Genomic DNA, 21,609 nt, shown 5'->3' on the forward strand with positions numbered 1-21,609 from the left:
ACTTTAACCTATAATGGTTTACTTTTTTAAATTGTTATTTGGATGGAGAGTTGTCTCATTGGCACTCACACCACATCTGCCTTTATCTATTATTCACATATTTTGCATTACTTTCATACAATATTGGTACAATACACAGCTTTACTAAAACAAAAGCATGAAATATATTTGCCCAAAATTTCTACAGGAAAAAATAGAGACAATATATACATAATGAAGTATTTTGTTGGATAAGGAAAATAAAGATAATAAATGAAAATAGCAAGATTTTAATAAAAGCTTAAAAATACAAAAGAAATAAGATTTTCAAAATATAAAGCAGGACAATTCAAGCAAAAGCTCTATAAGCATAATATTAAACCTTACAATAGTTGAGATAAACTTATTTTACTACATCTAAATGTTTTTAACTTAATCAGTTCTTTTAATGTAGTTCAGTTTTAACTAGAGAGGCTTATCCCTTCTACCCACCCAGTCTTCCTCGTTAGGAGTTAATGCTATTCCTCAATTTTTTTCTCTTAGTTTGTATATAGTTAAAAAAAAAAGAAAACAAGTTTTGAATGGAAAAAGACTGACGTTTGTCTCTTTTTTTCATACATCGCGCTTTTCATATATGACCAAAAAGCGTGTGGAATGTTTGGCTTCGGATAGATCAGCTGATCAGCCTTGATGGCTGGATGACATTTGCACCGTAGTGTTGATATTATTTGTTTCCGAGTACTTTCAAACTGTACAGGTTGGGATATTTTGCTGCATTATTATAATCAATGGTACTTACGTCTCATTCGTAAAAAAAATCTTAGAGGAAATTGAGTAAATGCTTAGTGATGTACCAACAAGCAAAATGTAATTTGTGCTTTATGTCTTCTGATGAGTGAATTTATGAAGAAAATAATTGTTTGTTGGACACCCAAAATGTCTGTAAAAAACGATAAACCAGAGTTAAATAAATCATCAAATTTACTTTATCGGGTCTATTCATAGTATTAAAAAAATTACAGAAGAAAACACTCAAATTGATGAAAAACCAACAAGGACAAAAAACGAAAAACAACGAAAAGACGAACAAATCCACAAAACACTTCATAAAAAACTTAAATTTCACTCTAATGTTTCAGATTTGAATATTTCAAAGTTAAAAATTAATCGCTTACTCCTGATAATCTTTTGAATGCACAAATGCATCATGCCCTTTCCCCCTGCATATTCTGTGCACTTTACCATTATCATTTTCTTATTACCGAAACACTAGAAATACAAATATCGAGCCTCGTTTTCCCCTACATATACAAGAACAAACTCCGGTAAACAAATTAATTTGGTGATTATACTATAGTTATGTCATGCTTTGTAATAATGTGTGTACATTATATTGCGCATACTTTAATTTTGCGTTGTTTATTATCTACCATTAAAATTTGCATTGAAAAACACGATTTAAGAAAACTGTCGCTTCTTCACGGAACTTGATATCAATGAAAGCGTATATAAAAGGATTCACGATATTATTAATAATAAACATATGATATAAAAACATGAATGAAGGTCTTTCTGTGTTTGACATTTTCTCCCAAAAATCTTTGTTTAAACCTTCAACCAGAAGCAACATCACTATCGGCAAAAAACTAAATATAAAAACCAAAGTTATAACAAAAAACATAATCGACAATTTGTGAGTTATTCGACGATTATCTTTTTGTCTCTTTTCGGATCCAACAAGTTGCGATAGAGTCGTTTGGGGATCGTTTTCCAACCGCTGTTCTTTACTTGAACTTGGCAGTTTAATATCTAGATCGGCAATGATATCATTCTGATCATCACAACTTTTTCCGGTTGTCGATGCGCCACCTTCATCAGTTTTTGGCATCGAATTTCTGAATTCTACTCTACTACTTTTACATGTGTTCCTCTTTAATTGACGAAAGACTGTACTTCCAATTAATAAGTATAATACAATAAGTGTTGTTACTGTTGCAACAGCAAGAATACCTAAAACAATGGCATATACAGCTCTTTCTAATTGGTGTCCTTCTTTTAATTTGCCACAACGTGTTCCCTTAATCCCAGTAGTGAGGCTATGAAATTGAACAGAACCGTAAACAAACGGTATCGGCAATGCAACTAACGATGACATAACTATTGTTAATATCAACGCAGTTCTCTTAACATGAAGGGTTAATTCTCGTTTCAGGGGCAAACACACTTTCAGATATCTCTGTACTGCAATTGTAACTAATAATAGAACTGGAACAAATGTTGTTAGTCCGACAAAGAACTGTGTCGTTTTACACAAAATATTGTGTGTAAATGTAATTTGGTTAAGACATTGAATAATCATGTAAACGCCGCAGTATATCGTTGCTATCAGGTCATAAGCAGCTAAAATCGGTATGAAATATCTTTCATCTGATGGTTCTTTCATTTGAAAAGAATAGACTAGCAAAACTAAAACATTTCCGCATGTTCCAAGTACAATGTAGATCGAAAGTATAACAATGTTTGGTATAAGAGTTTTTGTTATCATGTCATTCCATTGAAAAACTGTAATGTTATCCATTATTTTATATATTTTCCTCTGATGTAATGAAGCAAAAACACTCCATACCATTCCACGCTTTTTACATTAAATGTCATTATTTTCAAGGAACGATACCTTCCGGCTTGAAAATTAAAAAAAAATGTGTCCTTAATTAGATAGTTATTCAAAACATCTAATAAGGAAATACGGTTTATAACATAAAATGTACACCATTCATTCATTTTTTTTCGTTAAGGATTATGGCGTGTCAAACGTTGCAATATATAAAAAAAATATATGTTCATAAAAATAATTAATTGTTTATAAAAGAAGAAAAAAATGTTCATAAAAAATATAAAGTCAAAAAGTCAAAATATATTTTCAAGAAAAACATAGATCCTCGTTGTCAATTCAAATGCAGCTTACATCGGTATAGAAAATATCTTATATGACGACCCTTTCATACGAAAAATATAAACCAACAAAACTTAAACATTTCGACAGGTGCAAAGAACGACATTGACCGGGAATGCTCAAATATTTGTTTTTATATCATTTCCTTCAATTCAGAAACTGTAATATTATACATTTTCTTATATTTCCCGGATTGAGTGAGCAAGGTATTCTTCATTCCATTCCCCGCTTAAACGTCATTCTTTTCGACGAAATTGTAGATGTGCAAATTTTAATTAAAATTGCGATACCTTCCGGCTTAAAAAAAATATATGTTTCCTCGCTTAATTTGTTATTTAATCATCTAACAAGGAAACTGGTTTTTTTAAGCATAAATAGTACACAATCTATTCCATTTTATTTTTAGTATAAGCTTATGGAGTGTCAAACGTTTCAAAAATCACAGAAAATAAGATATATGTGCATAACAATACAAAGTGTTTAATAATGATATTTGTTTATAACAACAAAATATATATTTCAATATATAAAAATGTGTTAAAAAATTAAATATATGCATAAAAAATAGAATATGTTCATATACAAAAGGTTGTATATGTATATTAGAACATGTACAGGAAAAAGCTAAATGACAAACAACTCCACGAAATCATTGTTAACTTGTGCCAAAAAGTTATAACTTGGTAATGAATGTATATTATTTAAATATATGGATTTATTTAAGTTGTTTACAGCTACATCAACATTTGTAGGAAAGAAAAAGTTCAATGTTTTATTTTTAAAGTGGATACATGTATATTTTGTAGTGTTTTCTTTTCATGTCGTATTGACCATTATAATATAACAAGTGTACCCTTTATAGGGAATATATATGAGGGTGTATCAATTTGATGAAGTATATCTTCCTCCTTAGTCGATAAACTTCTTTACGGTCGACATATCCTCGTATAGACCCAAAAAAAAGAGGCTTCAATTATTGTATTATCATCATCAATACATTTGTACAGAAAATAAAAATGAATAGAGGAATTGATAAGAACATTTTTTATTTTATTTTATCATTCCTCAGAGCTTCCACAAGTCTTCGTCGTAACAGGTCCTTACTCTGAACACATTTGTCATAGACTTTCTTTGACATCAACATCAACTGGTGTTTATAGACCTCAACTTGTTTGAACAGCTCGTTTATGTCACAACGTTTTTTTGATTTTAACGAAAAAAAATCTCTGTTTAACTGAAAAAATATCTCACCAGGGTTTTCAATATAACAAACTAGTTAAAACGTTCAGTTAACTTTAATCATCAGTACAAGGAAATCATTCGTATAAATCAACATGAAGACATCTTAAATGTTTAGGTATTTCACATTCAATCTTTTATGGCAATTTTTTATACAAAGCACAAAAATTTCGTCATTCACCTCAAAAGCTAATCAAACTTTTAAAAAACTTATTCGGAGGGATTACCCTTCTCATTTTTATTTAGTATACTTATGTTCTTTTTCACGGGTTCAACCTTTTCTATACAAGGCTTAATAACACAAAACACAAATATACTATGGGATGTAGGTTTGCAGCATCCAGTCTTTTAATAATACATTCGGAACATAATAACAACATGTGAACAAAAAATTAGAATGGCAGGTGTTACGCAAAAAACAGTCCTTATCACATTCTCTTCCCTAGAAGTATGATCAACAGCCTGAACAATCTACAAAATATAATTACAAAAATTAGAAACAATTCACAACTACATGTAAATGAATGGATACTGTAACTTTGGACAGTATACATGTGCATCTATTGAATTGAACAATTCTATAAGAAAAATCTTATACGTGTGAAAGACAGTACCTATAGAACAAAAATTGTTTTTTTAAACAAAAACAAAAATAAAAGTCAAACAGACCTTAACAGCGATTGACATAAACGTGTAGACTGATTGAATGCAAACCGTCGAATGATTTAAATCCCGCTAAGATATGCACGGGTGAATCCATCCGTGCAAATTACTACGCATAACGGTATTCGTTAAGCCTTATAAGGAAAAGAAATTTAATTATGTTATTTTTCACGGGTTCAACCGAACATAAAGCATTTCTTTTCTATACAAGGCTTAATAACACAAAACACAAATATACTATGGGATGTAGGTGTGCAGCATCCAGTCGAGACAAAAGGCGACTGTATATAATGAACTTTGAAAATCGTATCTGAAACACCGGTGTTTGCGGATTAAGTAGCGCCTCCGTTTCGTAAACTATGCAAACCAAATTGTTATTAGTCTAACCCTATTGCGCTGAAAGCTTCTCTGGCTCTAGTATAAAATAAAGGCTTATTTATATTAATCAATACTAAGGTATCTTTTTTGGACTGCAAAGAACAAAACAGTACTCAGAAGAATCAATCTTAAGACTTGCTGTCACAATAATGTTTTAAAAAATTAACAGGATAAGTCGGTATATCCGTACTTGCTATCATAACTATACTACCTTGTCTTTAAATTTGTCTATAATTTCAACGTGCATGTTTTATGATAACTTATATCACTCATTCTTATAAGCGAGAGTTCTTTGTAAAAAAAAATCAAGCATAAGCCAATTACCACATACAAAGTGACGTACAGTTGGACAGGTGGGAAATATCATGATACAGGTTAACTAGTTTAAACAATCATATCCGCTGTGGCCAAAATTCTTTTTCTCTTTCTAAGACAATGTTTGACAGTGAAGTGCAACCACGGTTTGGATATAAAAACAGTTCGCGATACCACTTAATTGCGTAAAAGTTAGAATTAAGTATGGACACTGAACAAGCTGACTGTATTAATTCTGTGAGATACAAGGAAACCGTAGATATATTCACTGTCAACATCTTAAAATTGTACTTCCTGCACCAAATATTGAATTTATTAAAATATAAATCGTATATCTTGTTAGTGGAATATGATTTACTCTTTTTAGCTACGTCCATAACTGCAAAAGCTGTATTAAGTAACCAAAGTTTGCGCAACAGTTTGTAGATATCTTTCCATTCCTTACTAACAGAGATCTACAAAAGACATGGAAAGGTATGCAATAGCCTATCGTTGAAAGACAGAAAACAAAGGCCAGTTCCATGATACAAGAGGCCAAGTCTTTTAAACACATGTATACTGTACAATCTACAGTTACAATATAAAAAAAAAAAAAGCGGCAAGGTCCGCATAAAGATTTTTATTTAAAATTCATTCATTCCTTTTAGCATCAAGTTTCTATACAAGACATGGAAAGATATGCAATATCCTGTCCTTCAAGGACAGAAAATCACGTCCAGGTCCGTGATACAAGCGACCAGGTCCGCATATTAAACACATGTATATTGTACAATCTACAGTTACAATATCAAAAAACAAAAAGCGGCAAGGTCCGCATAAAGAATTTTCTATTCAAAATTCATTCATTCATTTTAGCATCAAGTTTTAATACAAGACATGGAAAGATATGCAATATCATATCCTTCAAGGATAGAAAATCAAGGCCAGGTCCGTGATAAAAGCGGCCAGGTCCGCATATTAAACACATGTACACTGAACAATCTACATACAATATCAGAAAACAAAAAGCGGAAAGGTCCGCATAAAGAATTTTTTACTCAAATTCATTCATTCAATATAGCATCAAGTTTCAATACAGGACATGGAAAGATATGCAATATCCTATCCTTCAAGGACAGAAAATCACGGCCAGGTCCGTGATACAAGCGGCCAGGTCCGCATATTAAACACATGTACACTGTACAATCTACATACAATATCAAAAAACAAAAAGCGACAAGGTCCGCATACAGAATCTTTTACTCAAATTCATTTATTCATTTTAGCATCAAGTTTCAATACAAGCACATTTGAAATAAACCTGTATTCGTTGTAAACCGAATTTTCAGAAGATCGGCCAGAAAACTGCTGATTTCAAGTTAGGGACAACCAATGTACCGTTAGCTTTACATAGTTGAATATATTTTACAGTGTAAGCTATTAAAGATACATGTGAAAAGAGCCAATTATTATCGTTTGACCAGTCAAACGTGAATGCATCAATTATAAAAATGATATACCTTTTGTTAAAGGATAAAAAAAAATCTAACTCTTTAATAGACAAAGTATCTAACTTAACTCTAGAGTCACAAGGGGATCGTTCGTTTACCAAGTGAGGTAAGTGTCTTGTCATAATTCTACATGTATTACCTTATGCGGGTGATAATGCAATGATTTTACCAATATCCGCTGCAACTTTCCTCGCAGTCGTATTACAAGGATTTATAAGTGCTAAAGCAAAATAAAAATAAAATCAAAATATTCAAACATTTTTCTGTTCGGGTAAACTTAAAGTACCCCTATGTAAATCCCATACAAACCAAGCCAGTCTTAACGTTTGTATGACTTCTACACATTTTTTCCTTAATTTGGCAATAACCCAGCTGACAATAAATCAGACAATACTTCTTTTGACACTTTTAAACATAATTTTTCAGTATGTTCAAATCCAAGTCCATAATCTAGATAAACAATTATTTTGCATCTTTTACTATGCCAACATTTTACTAGAGGGCATACCATTTTAGTGAAAAAATTGGAAGCTGAGCTCAGCACAAAAGATAAAACTGATGTGTTATATTTAACTTAAGTGTCACTTTTCTATCAAAGCTCAAGAAACTTTTGCGATTCAACATGCATATCTATATGATAGTACCCCGATGATGTCTTTAATCAAACTTAAATGCAAAATGTTAATTTTCTGCATACATTTTGGCCTCTTTTACAACCTCGTATTTAAATTTAAATATCATTTCGTATTGATGTACGTGTCTCAGGTCAACAATCAACCATTCCTTGCCAATCGAGTTGACCTATACCGATAAAGGATTAACAACAAAATGGGGAGTGCTTACTCCCCTGCAAACCAAATCTGCAATTGCATGTTTAACAAAATCTTTATGTTCAAAAGCAGTTGTATTGTTATTCAAAATTACAGAAGTAGGTGCATTGGTAATTTTCAAAAAATAGCCAGATTCAAGTATAGGTAAAACTATTTTTATTTAAATCGGCCAATAAAAGTTTTTCTTCCCAAATTTGTAAGCTATTGTATAATAGACCTTTTACATTTTAAACTTGTACTATCTCATTCTCATACTCATATGTGTCTAAACATAAATTAAAGTCAATCAAAGATAATACCTCATTTGGAACTGCTGATGTTATTAGACTTGTTGGCTTTTTCTGAACAGTTAGACGATCAATGCCCTGTGGAAAACAATGAGAAAGCATCAGCTGTAGAGTTGCTTGTGGGATTCTCAACTTCACACCTATGATGACTCTTGAATATGTACATTCAGGAGAACTTAGGATTTTCTCGTCAGACATGAAGGAGAAAAAGTCAAACAGACCTTAACAGCAATTGAAATAAACGTGTAGACTGATTGAATGCAAACCGTCGAATGATTTAATTCCCGCTAAGATATGCACGGGTGAATACACCCGTGCAAATTACTACGCATAACGGTATTCGTTAAGCCTTATAACAAAAAGAATTTTATTGCAATAGATACTGAAAGACAGTGCAGTTTAGATAATATCTGTTCAATTTACATCGTTCTTTAAAGTAAAATGCAAAAGCAACGGCAGCAATACATAGAGCTTAAAATATATTTCATTAGAAGACCGCCAAGAAGCCCTTGAACATAGTTTAAAGTATGAATTTCATTTATAGTATATATGATTACAGTACATTATCAAAAAATATAATTTTTGCCTCCAATGTAGATAACTATATGGATAATTTCTTTTGTAGACGAAACGCGTGTCTGGCGCAAATACAAAATCTAAATATTGGTTTCTATGATGAGTTTTTATTTAGAACCACCTCAGGGAAAAGATTATCTTAGGTGGGTTTTTTTTCAAATCTTTTAGAATTTGTTGGTCCTCTATGCTCGTCAACTTAGTTCTTTATTTGGCCTTTTTAGTTTTTTTTATTTGAGTGTCACTGATGATTCTTTTGTAGACGAAACGCGCATCTAGATGAAATGCTCTTTGTAAATATTCATCAATAGTTACTCATAAAGAAATGCAAAGAAAGGAAACAAAACATACACCAACGATACCGGGCTTATATAAATTGACAAGCCAGGTTAGCGTTTGTCTACATAAGACTCGTTAGTGTCACTTGAATACAAAAAAATATAACGGTCAATCAAATTAGAAGATGAAAGCATTAAAATAAAAAGAATAAAAAAAACAAGGTGACAAGAAAGGTGAAGCAATATATGCCTGGGAGTAAAACAATAACCCTTAATGTTTTGAATATTTCAATTTTCCTATCAGAATCGAAATAGTTCATCCTACCATGCTATACGGTATGCATCATATTTGGTAACAATTTATAGTCCGCCAATATTACAATAGTACAATAAAGAAAAATTAACAAATCAATAATATGTCATGTTCTCATACTGACTACTGTGCGAGTCATTATCTCCTTTTAAAATGTACACCATCGGTGGTATCACCGAATGAATGTTAACATTCTTCAGTTTTTAGTTGTAAAATTAGTATAAGTAGTACTACGGGTATTATATATAGTTAAGCGGTTATATCAGTATACGTAAAAAAGACAAATGGTTTTAAGTAAACTTTGTTGTAGAAGTTGATACCTTTATTTGTAGAGAAATATAACATTAAATAAATAATTTATGGAGAATTTATTACAGTAAATAATAGAGAGGTAATCAGTGGTGTACTTCAACAAATATCTTTTCCATTACTTAAAGCCTACAGAAATATAAAAACATATTTAATCAAAGTTTACAATAATTTATGTAAAAACGTTTTACTTGATCGATTTTTTGTACAACAGAGTGAAACCACAAATAGCGTAATAATTGTAATTTAAATATTTAAATGTTCCACTCTGATAACTTCGGTCGATCTACCTCATGAAATGTAGTAGTTAATATGTGATCTTTAAAGTTAATGATTTCTTTGATGAACCCGGACGGGAAGGCATAATATTTATAATTCAATTTTACGCACATTTCTTTCTTCGTACATTAATCATAATACAAGATGTTGACAGTGGTAGATGCAATGAGGATTGATTGATTACCAGTGGATTTAATACTTGTTCAACATACTTAACTTGGGAATGATTTTTTTGTAAATATATCTATTAGTTTACCTCATTCATACTGTTAGCAATGGGGATACTAAATAGCTGTCTTTCTTCAGAAAATAAAGATTATGAACATGTAGAGAGGGCTATAACAAGCGAGAATAGGAACACAAATGCACCTTTACCTTACGAGTTTGCAGAGACTGCATGTACAGAAAGCCACGTGTCTGAATCCACGGAAAATATATTAAAGTTATTAGAACCAATTATTAGCATAATTAAATCATCTTCTCGGCCAAAAGTGACGCCATTCAACTTTAGACATGGACGAAAAGGTGTAGTACGAATAGCTAGTTGGAATGTAGAAAGATTCGATGAAGAAAAGGCTGATAATCCAGGAGTTAAAGAAGTTGTGTGTATGACAATTCTAGAAAATGGGTGAGTTTCGTGAAAAAAAAATAAAAAATCAATAGTTGACATGTAGCTGAAGGTACACATTGATGTGCGTCGAAAAATTAAAGAGGGGAAAAGATTAAAAAATAAACAATAAATTGAAGAAGGAAAAAACATACTTTGACGTACAATTTAGACGCCCTTGATAGATCCGAAGAAAAGGGGGTACTAATATTCATTCAAATAGTACCGATTTTAATGAGATGCAAATTTGAATGAAATAAACAAAATCGAATGAAAGAAATGCGGAACAACAGTCCTCAAAACACAGGACACCGATTATGTGAACTATCCTTTACTATAGTGCCTGATATCTAAAGATAAAAGAAACATAGAATACGGGATATATATCTAACAGAGAAATAAAAACAACATTGCTGAGGGTGCTTAGTGTGTAGCTTATAAGTGTGCAGGAACACTCTCACAAGTAGGGACTTTCCGTTTTGAATTTTCCACAGAGTTAAGTATTTTTGTTATTTTACTTTTCTGACATTGGAAATAAATAAATACTTTTGTTTATATAGATTAGACCGTTGGTTTTCCCGTTTGAATGGTTTTATACTAGTAATTTTGGGGCCCTTTATAGCTTGTTGTTCGGTGTGAGCCAAGGCTCCGTGTTGAAGGCCGTACTTTAACCTATAATGGTTTACTTTTTTAAATTGTTATTTGGATGGAGAGTTGTCTCATTGGCACTCACACCACATCTGCCTTTATCTATTAACAGTGAAATTTGTCTTAATTAAACAAAAAATGTAATATAAAAATGTACATTGTATGTTCAGTAATAAAGTGACATAAATAATATGTTTTATCGTTATTTGGAAATAAGGTAAACTATCTATGAGTTTCTTTGTATTAACTTCAATCGAGTTCTAGTATATGCGAAATACTAAATCACCAAACTTTATATTGTACAAATGTATAATAGTATTTATCTAACCTCCTATACATTTCTAGGAATGTGATTGGTTAAAAGCGTCCGCGTGGAGACCGTGTATATTTCATATTAAGTTAGTAGGGAGGCGGGGCTTATTTCATACACGGTTAGTAGTGGAGTTACGTCCCTTTATATTCCTTATTAGGTAGTAGGGAGGCGGGGCTTATTTCATACACGGTTAGTAGTGGTGTTACGTCCCTTTATAAAAACAAAACGGCACTGAGAAAAAATTCGTTTAGGTTTCAATAGACGAAGAAATTGATGATTAAGATTGAAATAAATTAATAAAACACATTTAAACCTATCAAGATGTTATTGTTGGCATCTGTTTTTGTAGGATTAATGGAAATAGTTTCTTAATTCAAACAGTATTAAAGACTTGCTTATTTTGACAGGTCACTAGTCTAAATTTCACACGTTATAGTGATAGTCGGTAAGATAAATTCGTTACATAGTGTGCTAGTGACGAAATACGGTATATGGGGTCAGTAAATTCTATATTGGAATTCGAGCTTCGCTCTCATCCCATATGGAATTTACTGACCCCATAAATACTGTATTAGGTCACTAGCACACTATGTAACTAATAATATTCTGCGAAAACAAGTTTCAGGATACGACAAAGGTAAAAGTGTAGTTAACAATATTTCACCATACACATATGTAACTACGACAATTAAAAGGTTCATGTTATTTTTTGTGACAAAAATATTGCTCAACCTAAAACAATTTTAACCGAAACAATGCATGTACTCATTCCCACGGTATATGTAACAAACTGAAGAAAGCAGTTCCTTTAAAAAGAACCAATAAACGTAATAGAATGGTGTTGCAAACCCTGAGGAGAGTGGCCGAGAAAAAAGAATAAGAATAAAAAGGATGATATATATAATTTATAATATATATAAATTATAATCCTGGTACCTTTGTTAATTATATCTACCGTTAAATTTCAGATTTAGTTTAATTGCATTTCAAGAGCTTGCTGATATAAAGGCCCTGGAAAAGGTATTTACCATTAAAATGTACATCTTATTTTTCTGTACAATGTAGTTGTTTTGTTGTTTCTTTTATTTTCAAGATTTTGTTTTCGAATCGGAAATCACAAGGCTTATTCAACTTTCCCTTATTTCATTGCTGTTTAGAAATGGTATGTATCTCGGGGAGTGTTCTGTATTCATGATGTATGATGTATATAATGTGTTATCTACAAAAGGCGATATTTGTTTAAAAAAATCCATTTCATTTCAAACTATCCGTATTTGTTGCTGCATTTTTGTTCTTATCAAAGCACACAAGAAGTCAGTTAAGAAATGCGGGCTTAACTAGCTTAACTTAAATCAATAGTTATCATTAAATGTGCGTTTTAAAAAAAATCCAAAATAAACAGACAACACTATGACTAAAAATAGGAAAAGACCAATGGACAAACAACAGTGCATAAAACACAACATAGAAAACCAAAGACTGAGCAACACGTACCCCTCCAAAAAACTGGGGTGATCTCAAAGGGTCCGGTAGGGTAGGCAGATCCTTCTCCACATGTGGCACCCGTCGTGTTTCTCTTGTTATTAATAACCCGGTAATAGGTCTAATTCGGTAGGTCACATTCAGGAAAAAGGGTACGACAAAAAGTATTCTGACAATGAAATGTTTTCCTAAAAGTATATATTTTTTAACGACTTTTTCAAAATATAATTGTAAAAAACAGTATAGAAATAAGAAACCACTAGGGTTGAAATGATAAGCAATTATTTGTACCATTTTACACATGAAAATGTTATGTTTTGGATTGTAGATTTGTGAAGAGCTGAATAACCCATCCTTGTCCTGTACAAGGGATTGGCCAGGACATCGTGGCGAGTGGCAGTATGTCGTATCAGATGCTACTGGGAGGATGTACCGAGTATGTCACCTCTTTTTTTCTGTAGAAATAACAATAACAATTGTTCCATTTTTCATTCATATTTACAAAACAATGATTTAAAAGCTTTCTGCAATTCTAAGATTTGAATTTAATTTTTAGGATCTTCAAAAAGGTATGCAACACAAAGAGTACAGCTGGATTATTTAACAAAATTAGGTACCTCTTGGATTAGAATTAATATAAATTAGTCAGTACCGCTGATGCTGGTATCTCGGACGTTACGCTAACGCTTTGGTACAGGAGACAATAAAATGAAGAGACATTAATGAATACACAATCCCATCTTCCTCAGACAAGGTCCCCAAAATATGATTAGCATAAATTGAATAATATTAAATTGAAAAAAAGAAGTTTTGCTGGTTCTTTTTTAGGTTTTAGATATAGGAAGATGTGTTGTGATTGCCAATGAGACAACTCTCCATCCAAATAACAATTTTAAAAAAGTAAACCATTATAGGTCAATGTTTATATGTTATACTGGTCTTATTGTTATAGAGTATGGAATACAACGGCTATTTATACGACACAGCCAGAGGTATAACATTAAATCATTCAGCGTTGCTGGAAAAACCAAAAACATCACCAAAACCATTTACTAGGTCACCATTTATAGGAACTTTTAAGGTAAGTTTAATCTACTAAAACTTTAATAACATCAATAACAAATACTTAATACATTAATCAACTTCCTTCACTTCGATAAATATGTATCCTCGATTAAAAATATAAACTCCATTATACTCAAAATATTCAGAGAGGGCAATAGTACATAAATAAGGTTATTAGAATTACCCAAGATATTGAATAGTCATAAAATAGAGAATAGAATGGGAAATGGGGAATGTTTCAAAGAGACAACAACCCGATCAAAGAGCAACAAACAACAGAAGGCCACTAATGGGTCTTCAGTACAGCGAGAAAATCCTGTACCCAAAGACCTTTTTTTACCTAAACAAAAAGGTGTACCTGACTTGGGACAGATGCAAAAATGCGTCGGTGTTAATGAACAATCTTTGTGATATATCAACCCTCCCCTTATACCGCTAGTCAATATTGAAAAAACAAGCACACAGTATAACGTACAGTCAAACTCAGTTCAATGTCAGAATATGATACAAAAGAAACTAATCAAAATGAAAATGACACATAAATTAATAAAGGACTACTAGCAGTTACAGTCATGCCAACTCCAGACCTCAATTTAACGGATTGAAATATTATGTCTTCATCATGATATGTAAATATAAGTATGCAACAAACCGCATGAACCACCAATTCCTTCAAAAAGTAAGAGATACACACAAAAACTATTTTACAACAAACAACATCAGGTCCTGATTTAGTGCAGGAACATAACGCAGTGGAACTTCACATGCATTCATATTTGTTTGTATAAACATATTTTGTAGAAGTAAAAGAGAGGTGGAAAATACCATCGTATTGTTTAAACACATAAGTCGAAGACGACTAACAACGAAAACTAAACAAAGAAAAATATATAGGTAACTCTAGACTGTCACTGATCAACATTAACCTAATTCAAACAACAGGGGATGATGTCAAATTCGATCTCCAGAAGAGAAATAAAAACCTGTTCCAATTGTGACACCAGTTGTGTTACTTGGGTATATATGGTGATACGTATATATAATTCAGTATCCTTACATTCGAGGGCAAAAGGCACGGGATTTTGAACAATACAAGTCGTAATCTGTAAAACAGATACATGTATTCCATAACAGTCATCAAACTCGTGATGGGGTTCGGGTAAAGTTGAAAGACTTGAAATCCATAGTCTTATAGATATTTGCAAGTAGCAGCCGACTGTCAAGGAAATCATGGTCGGAAATGCAAGCTGTATAATATCGTATTAATTTGAATAAACGTGTCCCATATGTAGGCGCTGCCATAATGCTGCTGCATAGAAATGGAACGTTCACAATTGGGATGCTTAAATCATCTTTTTTTATCGTAAAGTCTGAATATTATATTTTGATCTGAGCGTCTGATGAGTCTTATGTAGACGAAACGCGCGTCTGGCGTTTTATATAAAATCCTGTTACCTTTGATAACTATTAATAAACATCGGATGAAAATACATATGATACACGTTTTGCAGATTAAGAAATTTGATTGTATAATTGGGAGTGTACATCTAAAAGCGACTGGTCTAGATAACGAAGACTTAGAAAGGCTTCAGAAGGAGATAGATAAAGTACCTGAAGTGATAGATGCCTTAGAACAACAATATCCAGGTAATTAAATACGTTAGTTTCACTGCAGTAAGCCAGTTTAAAAGAATCGGCCTTAAAAGTCCCGGGAAATGTTTATCTAATATCGTATGTTTTATGTGATTAAGCTTTCAATCATGGGAATAATCAGCATATCAGACGATACGACAGATTTATATGCATTTTTGTTCTATTTATCTATTTTAGATTGGATGGTTTAAAGTAAAATCACAAACTTACTGTACACCGAGGAAAATTCTAAAAGGAAAGTCTCTTATCAAATGGCAAAATCAAAAGCCCAAACACATCAAACGAATGAATTACAACTGTCATATTCCTGAATTGGTACAGACAGTCTGGCGTATTAAGGGTTATAATCCTGGTACCTTTGATACCAATTTCTTGTAGAAAATGGTGGATTTAACTTTTATAGTTTTATAGCTAGCTAAACCTCTCACCTGTATGACAGTCGCATCAAATTTCATTATATTGACAACGATGCGTGAACAAAACAAACAGACACAATAGGTGAAATTGTCAAGGACTCAAAGGCATGATTGAAATGAATTGAATAGTATTAGAAAGGCGTTGTGAATTTGCAAGGTACTAGTATGATAAAGCTACCTTAGGATATTATACTACTTTTAAATGTAACCAAAAAGTGTTTTTACATATCTGTAATTTGCTGTTCAGTTAACATCATTTTTCTTCGGAGGCAATGTTCAGACCTTCTAAAACCATTTTCTCAAGTATTATTATTTTAAGCGATGTTAATCCCATTAGCCTCTATGCAACAGTATTTTAATATAATTTCAGGAGAAGAAGATATCATTATATTAGGAGACTTCAATTTAGATCCAAAAGAAGAAGGTATGAAAACAGAATAAGGTATACACATGTTATTCAAGTTAAATTATATCATATTTCAATTTTATAAGAGCAATTTAAAAAAAAGTATGGTTATGTTACCATATTTTTTAGGTGAAACTCGAGAAATTATCCTAGCAAACTCCGTGATTTGACCAATACAGATGTCAAGGCTTGTGAATAATGCCTATTATTCTTGATGAAACAAATGAAAGTAACAATTAATAGAAAGACTCAATAGAATAAAAATGAATGTACAATGCTGTTAAATAGTTAATAATGTTTACGCTTGCATAAGATATAACTTTCTTGGATGTTCCAACGATTCCCTCTTCTTTTCTCGTTCAATCAAAACAACCTGAGTAAAGCATTATAATGGCTCATTGGTCTGGACTAAATCGTTGACTAATAGTTTACAATAGTATGAAATTTCTGCATAAATGTGTGCTTTCATCTATAGAAAAAAATGTAATGAACAATAACTTCATATCTTAGTCAACACATGAACAACTGAAATTAATGATTTCATCCAGTTGGAAACAATCTAACCTAATTAAGAATGACGTATGTTTTTACAGATTTTGATATTATGAGAGAGAACGGATATAGTAATTGTGTTCCAATTGGTGTTTTTACAAACGTCAGCAATAGCAACCCTGAAGGTAGCAAGATTTATGATCATATATGGATAAGTAGCAGAACACATAATGCATTTTCAGGTATGAGGTACTTTCAATTGTCTGTAATATTTTAAACTTGGAAATATTGTAGCAAGAAAACTTATCTGACGTTTAGCAAAACCGATAAATGAGACAACAAATATAACCATCATGTTATCACTGCCTTCGTAAATTTACGTAACCTTCCGCGGATTAAAATTTCTGTGCAATAGGGTTAACAATTAAACTTTTAATCAAATTCTCCATTTGAGGAATGCTTAATTAGATCAGCTTTATTTTCAATACCAAAGTCAAGCAAACACTGTTACACATACTTATTCACGATCCTGAAAGAACTGTAGAACGAAAAACGTGTTCCCTTTATTTTCACGATAAACAAAATGGACATACACGATGACAGTAAAAGCAAATGCTTTAAAAAAAAAGAAGCTTTTCTTATCGACTAACCTTGACTGGTTTATTATCGAAAGATATGAACAGAACTGATGGCTGTCAGTAGAATTACAATTTTATTTCAGTAAAAATTATCAAACATTTTAAATGTGCATGATCTATTAAACATGCATGCGCAGTAAATCTTAGTCATAAACAGATTAACATTATCATCATTATCATTTGTGAAATTGATTTATATTTCTTTTTCAAGGTAATTCGGGTGTTATAAGAGAAAATCTGACAAGTCCATTGATACCTAACGGATGGTCGTGGGGAGGTGTTGTCAGTGACCATTGTCCAGTTTGGACAGAGCTATACACAGGGAAAGACTATGACTCAGCGGATCTAAGAATTATTCCAGATACAAGTTTTACTATCACTGGTTGATAAAACGATGCATATCAAATGTCAAATTACATCAATCGTTGAAGATAACTGTTGTCTACAGAAACTATTTACACACTATCTGATTTAGTTATCATCATTAAAATAACCTATACATTGAATGTGCATTCATATATTCATCAAATTGCGTATGCTATCATCAACAAGACGTTAATGTAAACGTTTTGCAAGAACTAGGAAATTAAATATATTGATGTTATGTTTTAGAAAATAATTATGTCATTACAATTTATGTAAATGATAAATCCTTACTTAAAACAGAAAAATTGCAATAAAACGAATAAAAAGTAAATCAATAAAACCTTTGTGTTTATCATACTATTTTTGGTTTCTTCTTCAGTTCACATCCATTCCATGTATGTGCTTATGGTCTGTGTAAATTTACATTATGGGATAGTGTTCATCATTTATTTTGAATTAGTACAAATGAATTGCTGATGCATTTAAGCAAGGACAATTCATATCAAATTTTGCAAAATGTGTACAGTGTTCTCTTAACATGATTTTCTTGTCCTAAATAAGTGAGGAATAACCAGTAACCAAGGAAACATACAATGTTCCAAACGTGCAAGTTACAAATTATTTTCAAATATTTTGTATATTTTACGCAACATTTGCATGTAAAACTGCTATAAAAAATAGTTTTACTGGAAGAAATATAGGCAAACTGCATCATATCAAATATCATTTTAGGCGAATTATAGGTACTACATGCAAGTAATTAGTCTACAAAACCAATTTCTAAGTAATAGTTTGACACAGTCTTACAAGGAATCTACATTTACTCATGGAAAAAAAACATGAAGTTTTCCTATTTCATAAATCTCTTCTCTTTACATTCTCATTCAGTTCATATTTTTTTTGCAAAATTATTTTAGATTGGACCAAGTTAATGCTTTATCTGTATAAAAAGATAGTTATCTTAGATATTTGATAAACAGAGAATCATGCTTGAAGACTCATTAAAGAGAACTTCTGGAACAATAAAATTCACTATAAATACTTCTTGATAATCTGATTTAAACAAAAAGTAAATAGATAGCAACCAACAAACAGATCTATAAAAACAAAGTAAGGTCTTATTAGACTGAGTGATCTTTAAGGTGGTGTCAATGGAAGTCAAACATGTCAATTTTCACTCAGCTAGTACACATTTTTATTTATGGGCCAGCTGAGGCAAATCTCCGGGTGCTTGATTTTCTTTCTGCTTTAAAGTCCCATTGGTGAACCTCTGCTGTTATCTGCTCTTTGGTCGGCTTGTTGTCTTTTTGACATATTCCCCTTTTCCATTCTCAATTTTACACCTAAGATGTAAAACATTACAAAAACTTAAATAATCAATATAAAATTCTGTGTAAAATAGTTTTATTCAAAGATATCACATATTTTGCATTACTTTCATACAATATTGATACAATAAACAGCTTTACTGAAACAAAATTATGAAATATATTTGCCTCGAATTTCCATTGGAAAAAAATAAAGAGACAATTCATTTTGATTTTATTATAATGAAGTATTTTGTTGGATAAATAAAAAAAAGTGTCAGCTCTAAATAACAGCTTTAACACAACTGAAATTAGGTAATTAAAGCAAATATTCTATTCGCAAATTATAAAACTTTGAAACAGTTGAGATCAACTCAATTAAATCAATTTACAAATTTTCCAGCTTCAACTGGCCCCTAAACGACATTAATTGTCTGCCATTACATGTACTATACATTGGAAAATTTGCCAATTTTAGTACTTGTCATTTGAGCTAAAAGCTTTAATCTAAGAAAATTAATCTGTCCCTTGAATACTATTAACTAATATATAACTAAAAAAGATGTTTTGCTAATAGAAGTACTGATAATAAGTAGCTTATAATTTATGATAATGTAGATTGACATATTTTTATGGGTACCAATTTTCATGGATTGAAGAAAAATTGTACCTCTTTAGATACTTGATTTTAAGGTATAAACAAATTCTATACGCAACCAATTAGGAAATTTATATTATGTTCAAATATAAATTAGACATTTGTCCATAGGCACCAAATTGAATAAAAATTAGTATACAGAATGAGGCAAACCATTACACCCCTCTTATTAAACCCAAGAATCAATTAGAAACAGAGACTACTATTGTTCACATTCTTTAACATGGTAACACTAAATGCCCATACATACAAAATGAGCTTCATAGGACAGAAATCCACCTTGTGCAAATGAATATATACATGTACATGTATAGTGGGTCTCATTGGGGTTTAACCGTGACGAGGGATTGCCGTTTTTTTTGTAAGCGTGACACATGAAAGTCAAATTATTGTAGCGTGAAAACGGGAAATGAGGTCTTGTGGGACCCGGGAAATGACAAAAAAATGAGAATTGCTTACGTACATAGTGTAAGGGGGATACGGGAATCTGACAAAACAGTAAGCGTGATCCGGGATCGGAACCCCCCAATGAGACCCCCTGTATAAGTCTTTGATTGATTTTGGAACATTGAAATATGAAATGAAAGATAAATTTTGGTCTGTTTTGAAGGTTTATTATTAAGCAACTGAATTTTTAAACAGTTTAGAGATTTTTTCAACCCCAATTAGTATATAAGATGTATTATAGTTCATGTGTATTAAGTCGATTTCTATCTGGTACAGCTCATATGATAAATAATAAACAAATAGCACAGACTTATACACCAAAATGCATGCATAAACAGTCTCTTAAACATTTACACTTACATTCAGTTTCACATGTAATTTTAGTATATAAATAAATACAGATCTTCAGAAAACATCAATTTAAAAATTACCCTAATGTTACAGAAAAAAACAGAGAAAGTAGCATTATACACTTAATAGTTTAATTGAGATTTATTCAAGATACTAACATTGGAAATAACAACATATTCCTAAATTCAATATTTTTATCTAGATATACAATTCACACAAATATGAGAATATGAATGATCCCCATTCTTGCTTTTTTGTTTGTATAAAATTGTTTTAACAAAGAAAACAAGATTTTTAGTTGAAAAGTAATGTCAATTATTTTTTACAAGGGGATGTTAGGAGAGAGATATTATTAATCATAATTAACTTTATCACTAAATGGTTTTTAGTAAGAAATTATAGTATTAAGGTATCCCCGCTTCAAAAATTACTTTTAATTTACAAAAATTAAGTAAAGGATTAATAATTATGGTATATAACCTCAAATATATAGCCGCAATCACAAACATGAAATGGTCCCAAAACATCAACTCAATAAAATAACACACAAAATGGTTATAATTAACACACAAACCCATACATTAACAATAACACAAAATGGTACAATATAATTTCTTTATTATACCAAAGAATTAACATGTAAAACTAGAGCAAACATTGAGATATGTACAAAAGTATTATAATAGATATAGGAAGATGTGACTAGTTATTATATATGATACAAACTTGGACAGTAATTAAAATCAAAGCCTGAAAGGCTGTAAAAGCAATTGCTGCCATGTTTATGTTTTGGGGACTTTTTTTTCATCCAAATATATTTAAGAATTAAACATGACAGGAGTGTTGTCTAGTGAGAATTAAGAAGGTTTTAACT

At 31.3% G+C, this 21,609-nt stretch overlaps 3 protein-coding genes and 1 long non-coding RNA gene across 4 annotated transcripts in view; 1 reads left to right on the forward strand and 3 right to left on the reverse strand.

Moving 5' to 3' along the window:
* Nucleotides 1-324: 324 nt before the first annotated feature.
* Nucleotides 325-2,672, reverse strand: LOC139522516 (cholecystokinin receptor-like). The gene has a single exon (XM_071316003.1). The coding sequence runs from the start codon at nt 2,606-2,608 to the stop codon at nt 1,412-1,414; it is 1,197 nt and encodes a 398-aa protein (XP_071172104.1). The 5' UTR covers nt 2,609-2,672; the 3' UTR covers nt 325-1,411.
* Nucleotides 2,673-4,423: 1,751 nt separating this feature from the next.
* Nucleotides 4,424-8,488, reverse strand: LOC139522517 (uncharacterized). Its single transcript, XR_011664457.1, has 2 exons — nt 8,147-8,488; nt 4,424-4,642 (listed from the first exon to the last, which is right to left on the reverse strand). It is a non-coding gene; the product is annotated as an uncharacterized lncRNA (long non-coding RNA).
* Nucleotides 8,489-9,880: 1,392 nt separating this feature from the next.
* Nucleotides 9,881-18,312, forward strand: LOC139524409 (endonuclease/exonuclease/phosphatase family domain-containing protein 1-like). The gene is made up of 8 exons (XM_071319183.1): nt 9,881-10,514; nt 12,423-12,474; nt 13,265-13,372; nt 13,889-14,017; nt 15,513-15,648; nt 16,441-16,494; nt 17,070-17,210; nt 17,818-18,312. Exons 1-8 carry the CDS (start codon nt 10,162-10,164, stop codon nt 17,991-17,993), a joined length of 1,149 nt encoding a protein of 382 aa, XP_071175284.1. The 5' UTR covers nt 9,881-10,161; the 3' UTR covers nt 17,994-18,312.
* Nucleotides 18,313-19,362: 1,050 nt separating this feature from the next.
* Nucleotides 19,363-21,609, reverse strand: part of LOC139524437 (sodium/hydrogen exchanger 8-like) — a 94,218-nt gene continuing 91,971 nt past the window's right edge. Inside the window, exon 17 of the mRNA XM_071319210.1 lies at nt 19,363-21,485. The gene's annotated coding sequence lies outside the window, so the exon portion shown is untranslated. The remainder of the gene's footprint in view (nt 21,486-21,609) is intronic.

Source organism: Mytilus edulis, chromosome 5, assembly GCF_963676685.1.
Source record: "Mytilus edulis chromosome 5, xbMytEdul2.2, whole genome shotgun sequence".
NCBI classification, from domain to species: domain Eukaryota; kingdom Metazoa; phylum Mollusca; class Bivalvia; order Mytilida; family Mytilidae; genus Mytilus; species Mytilus edulis.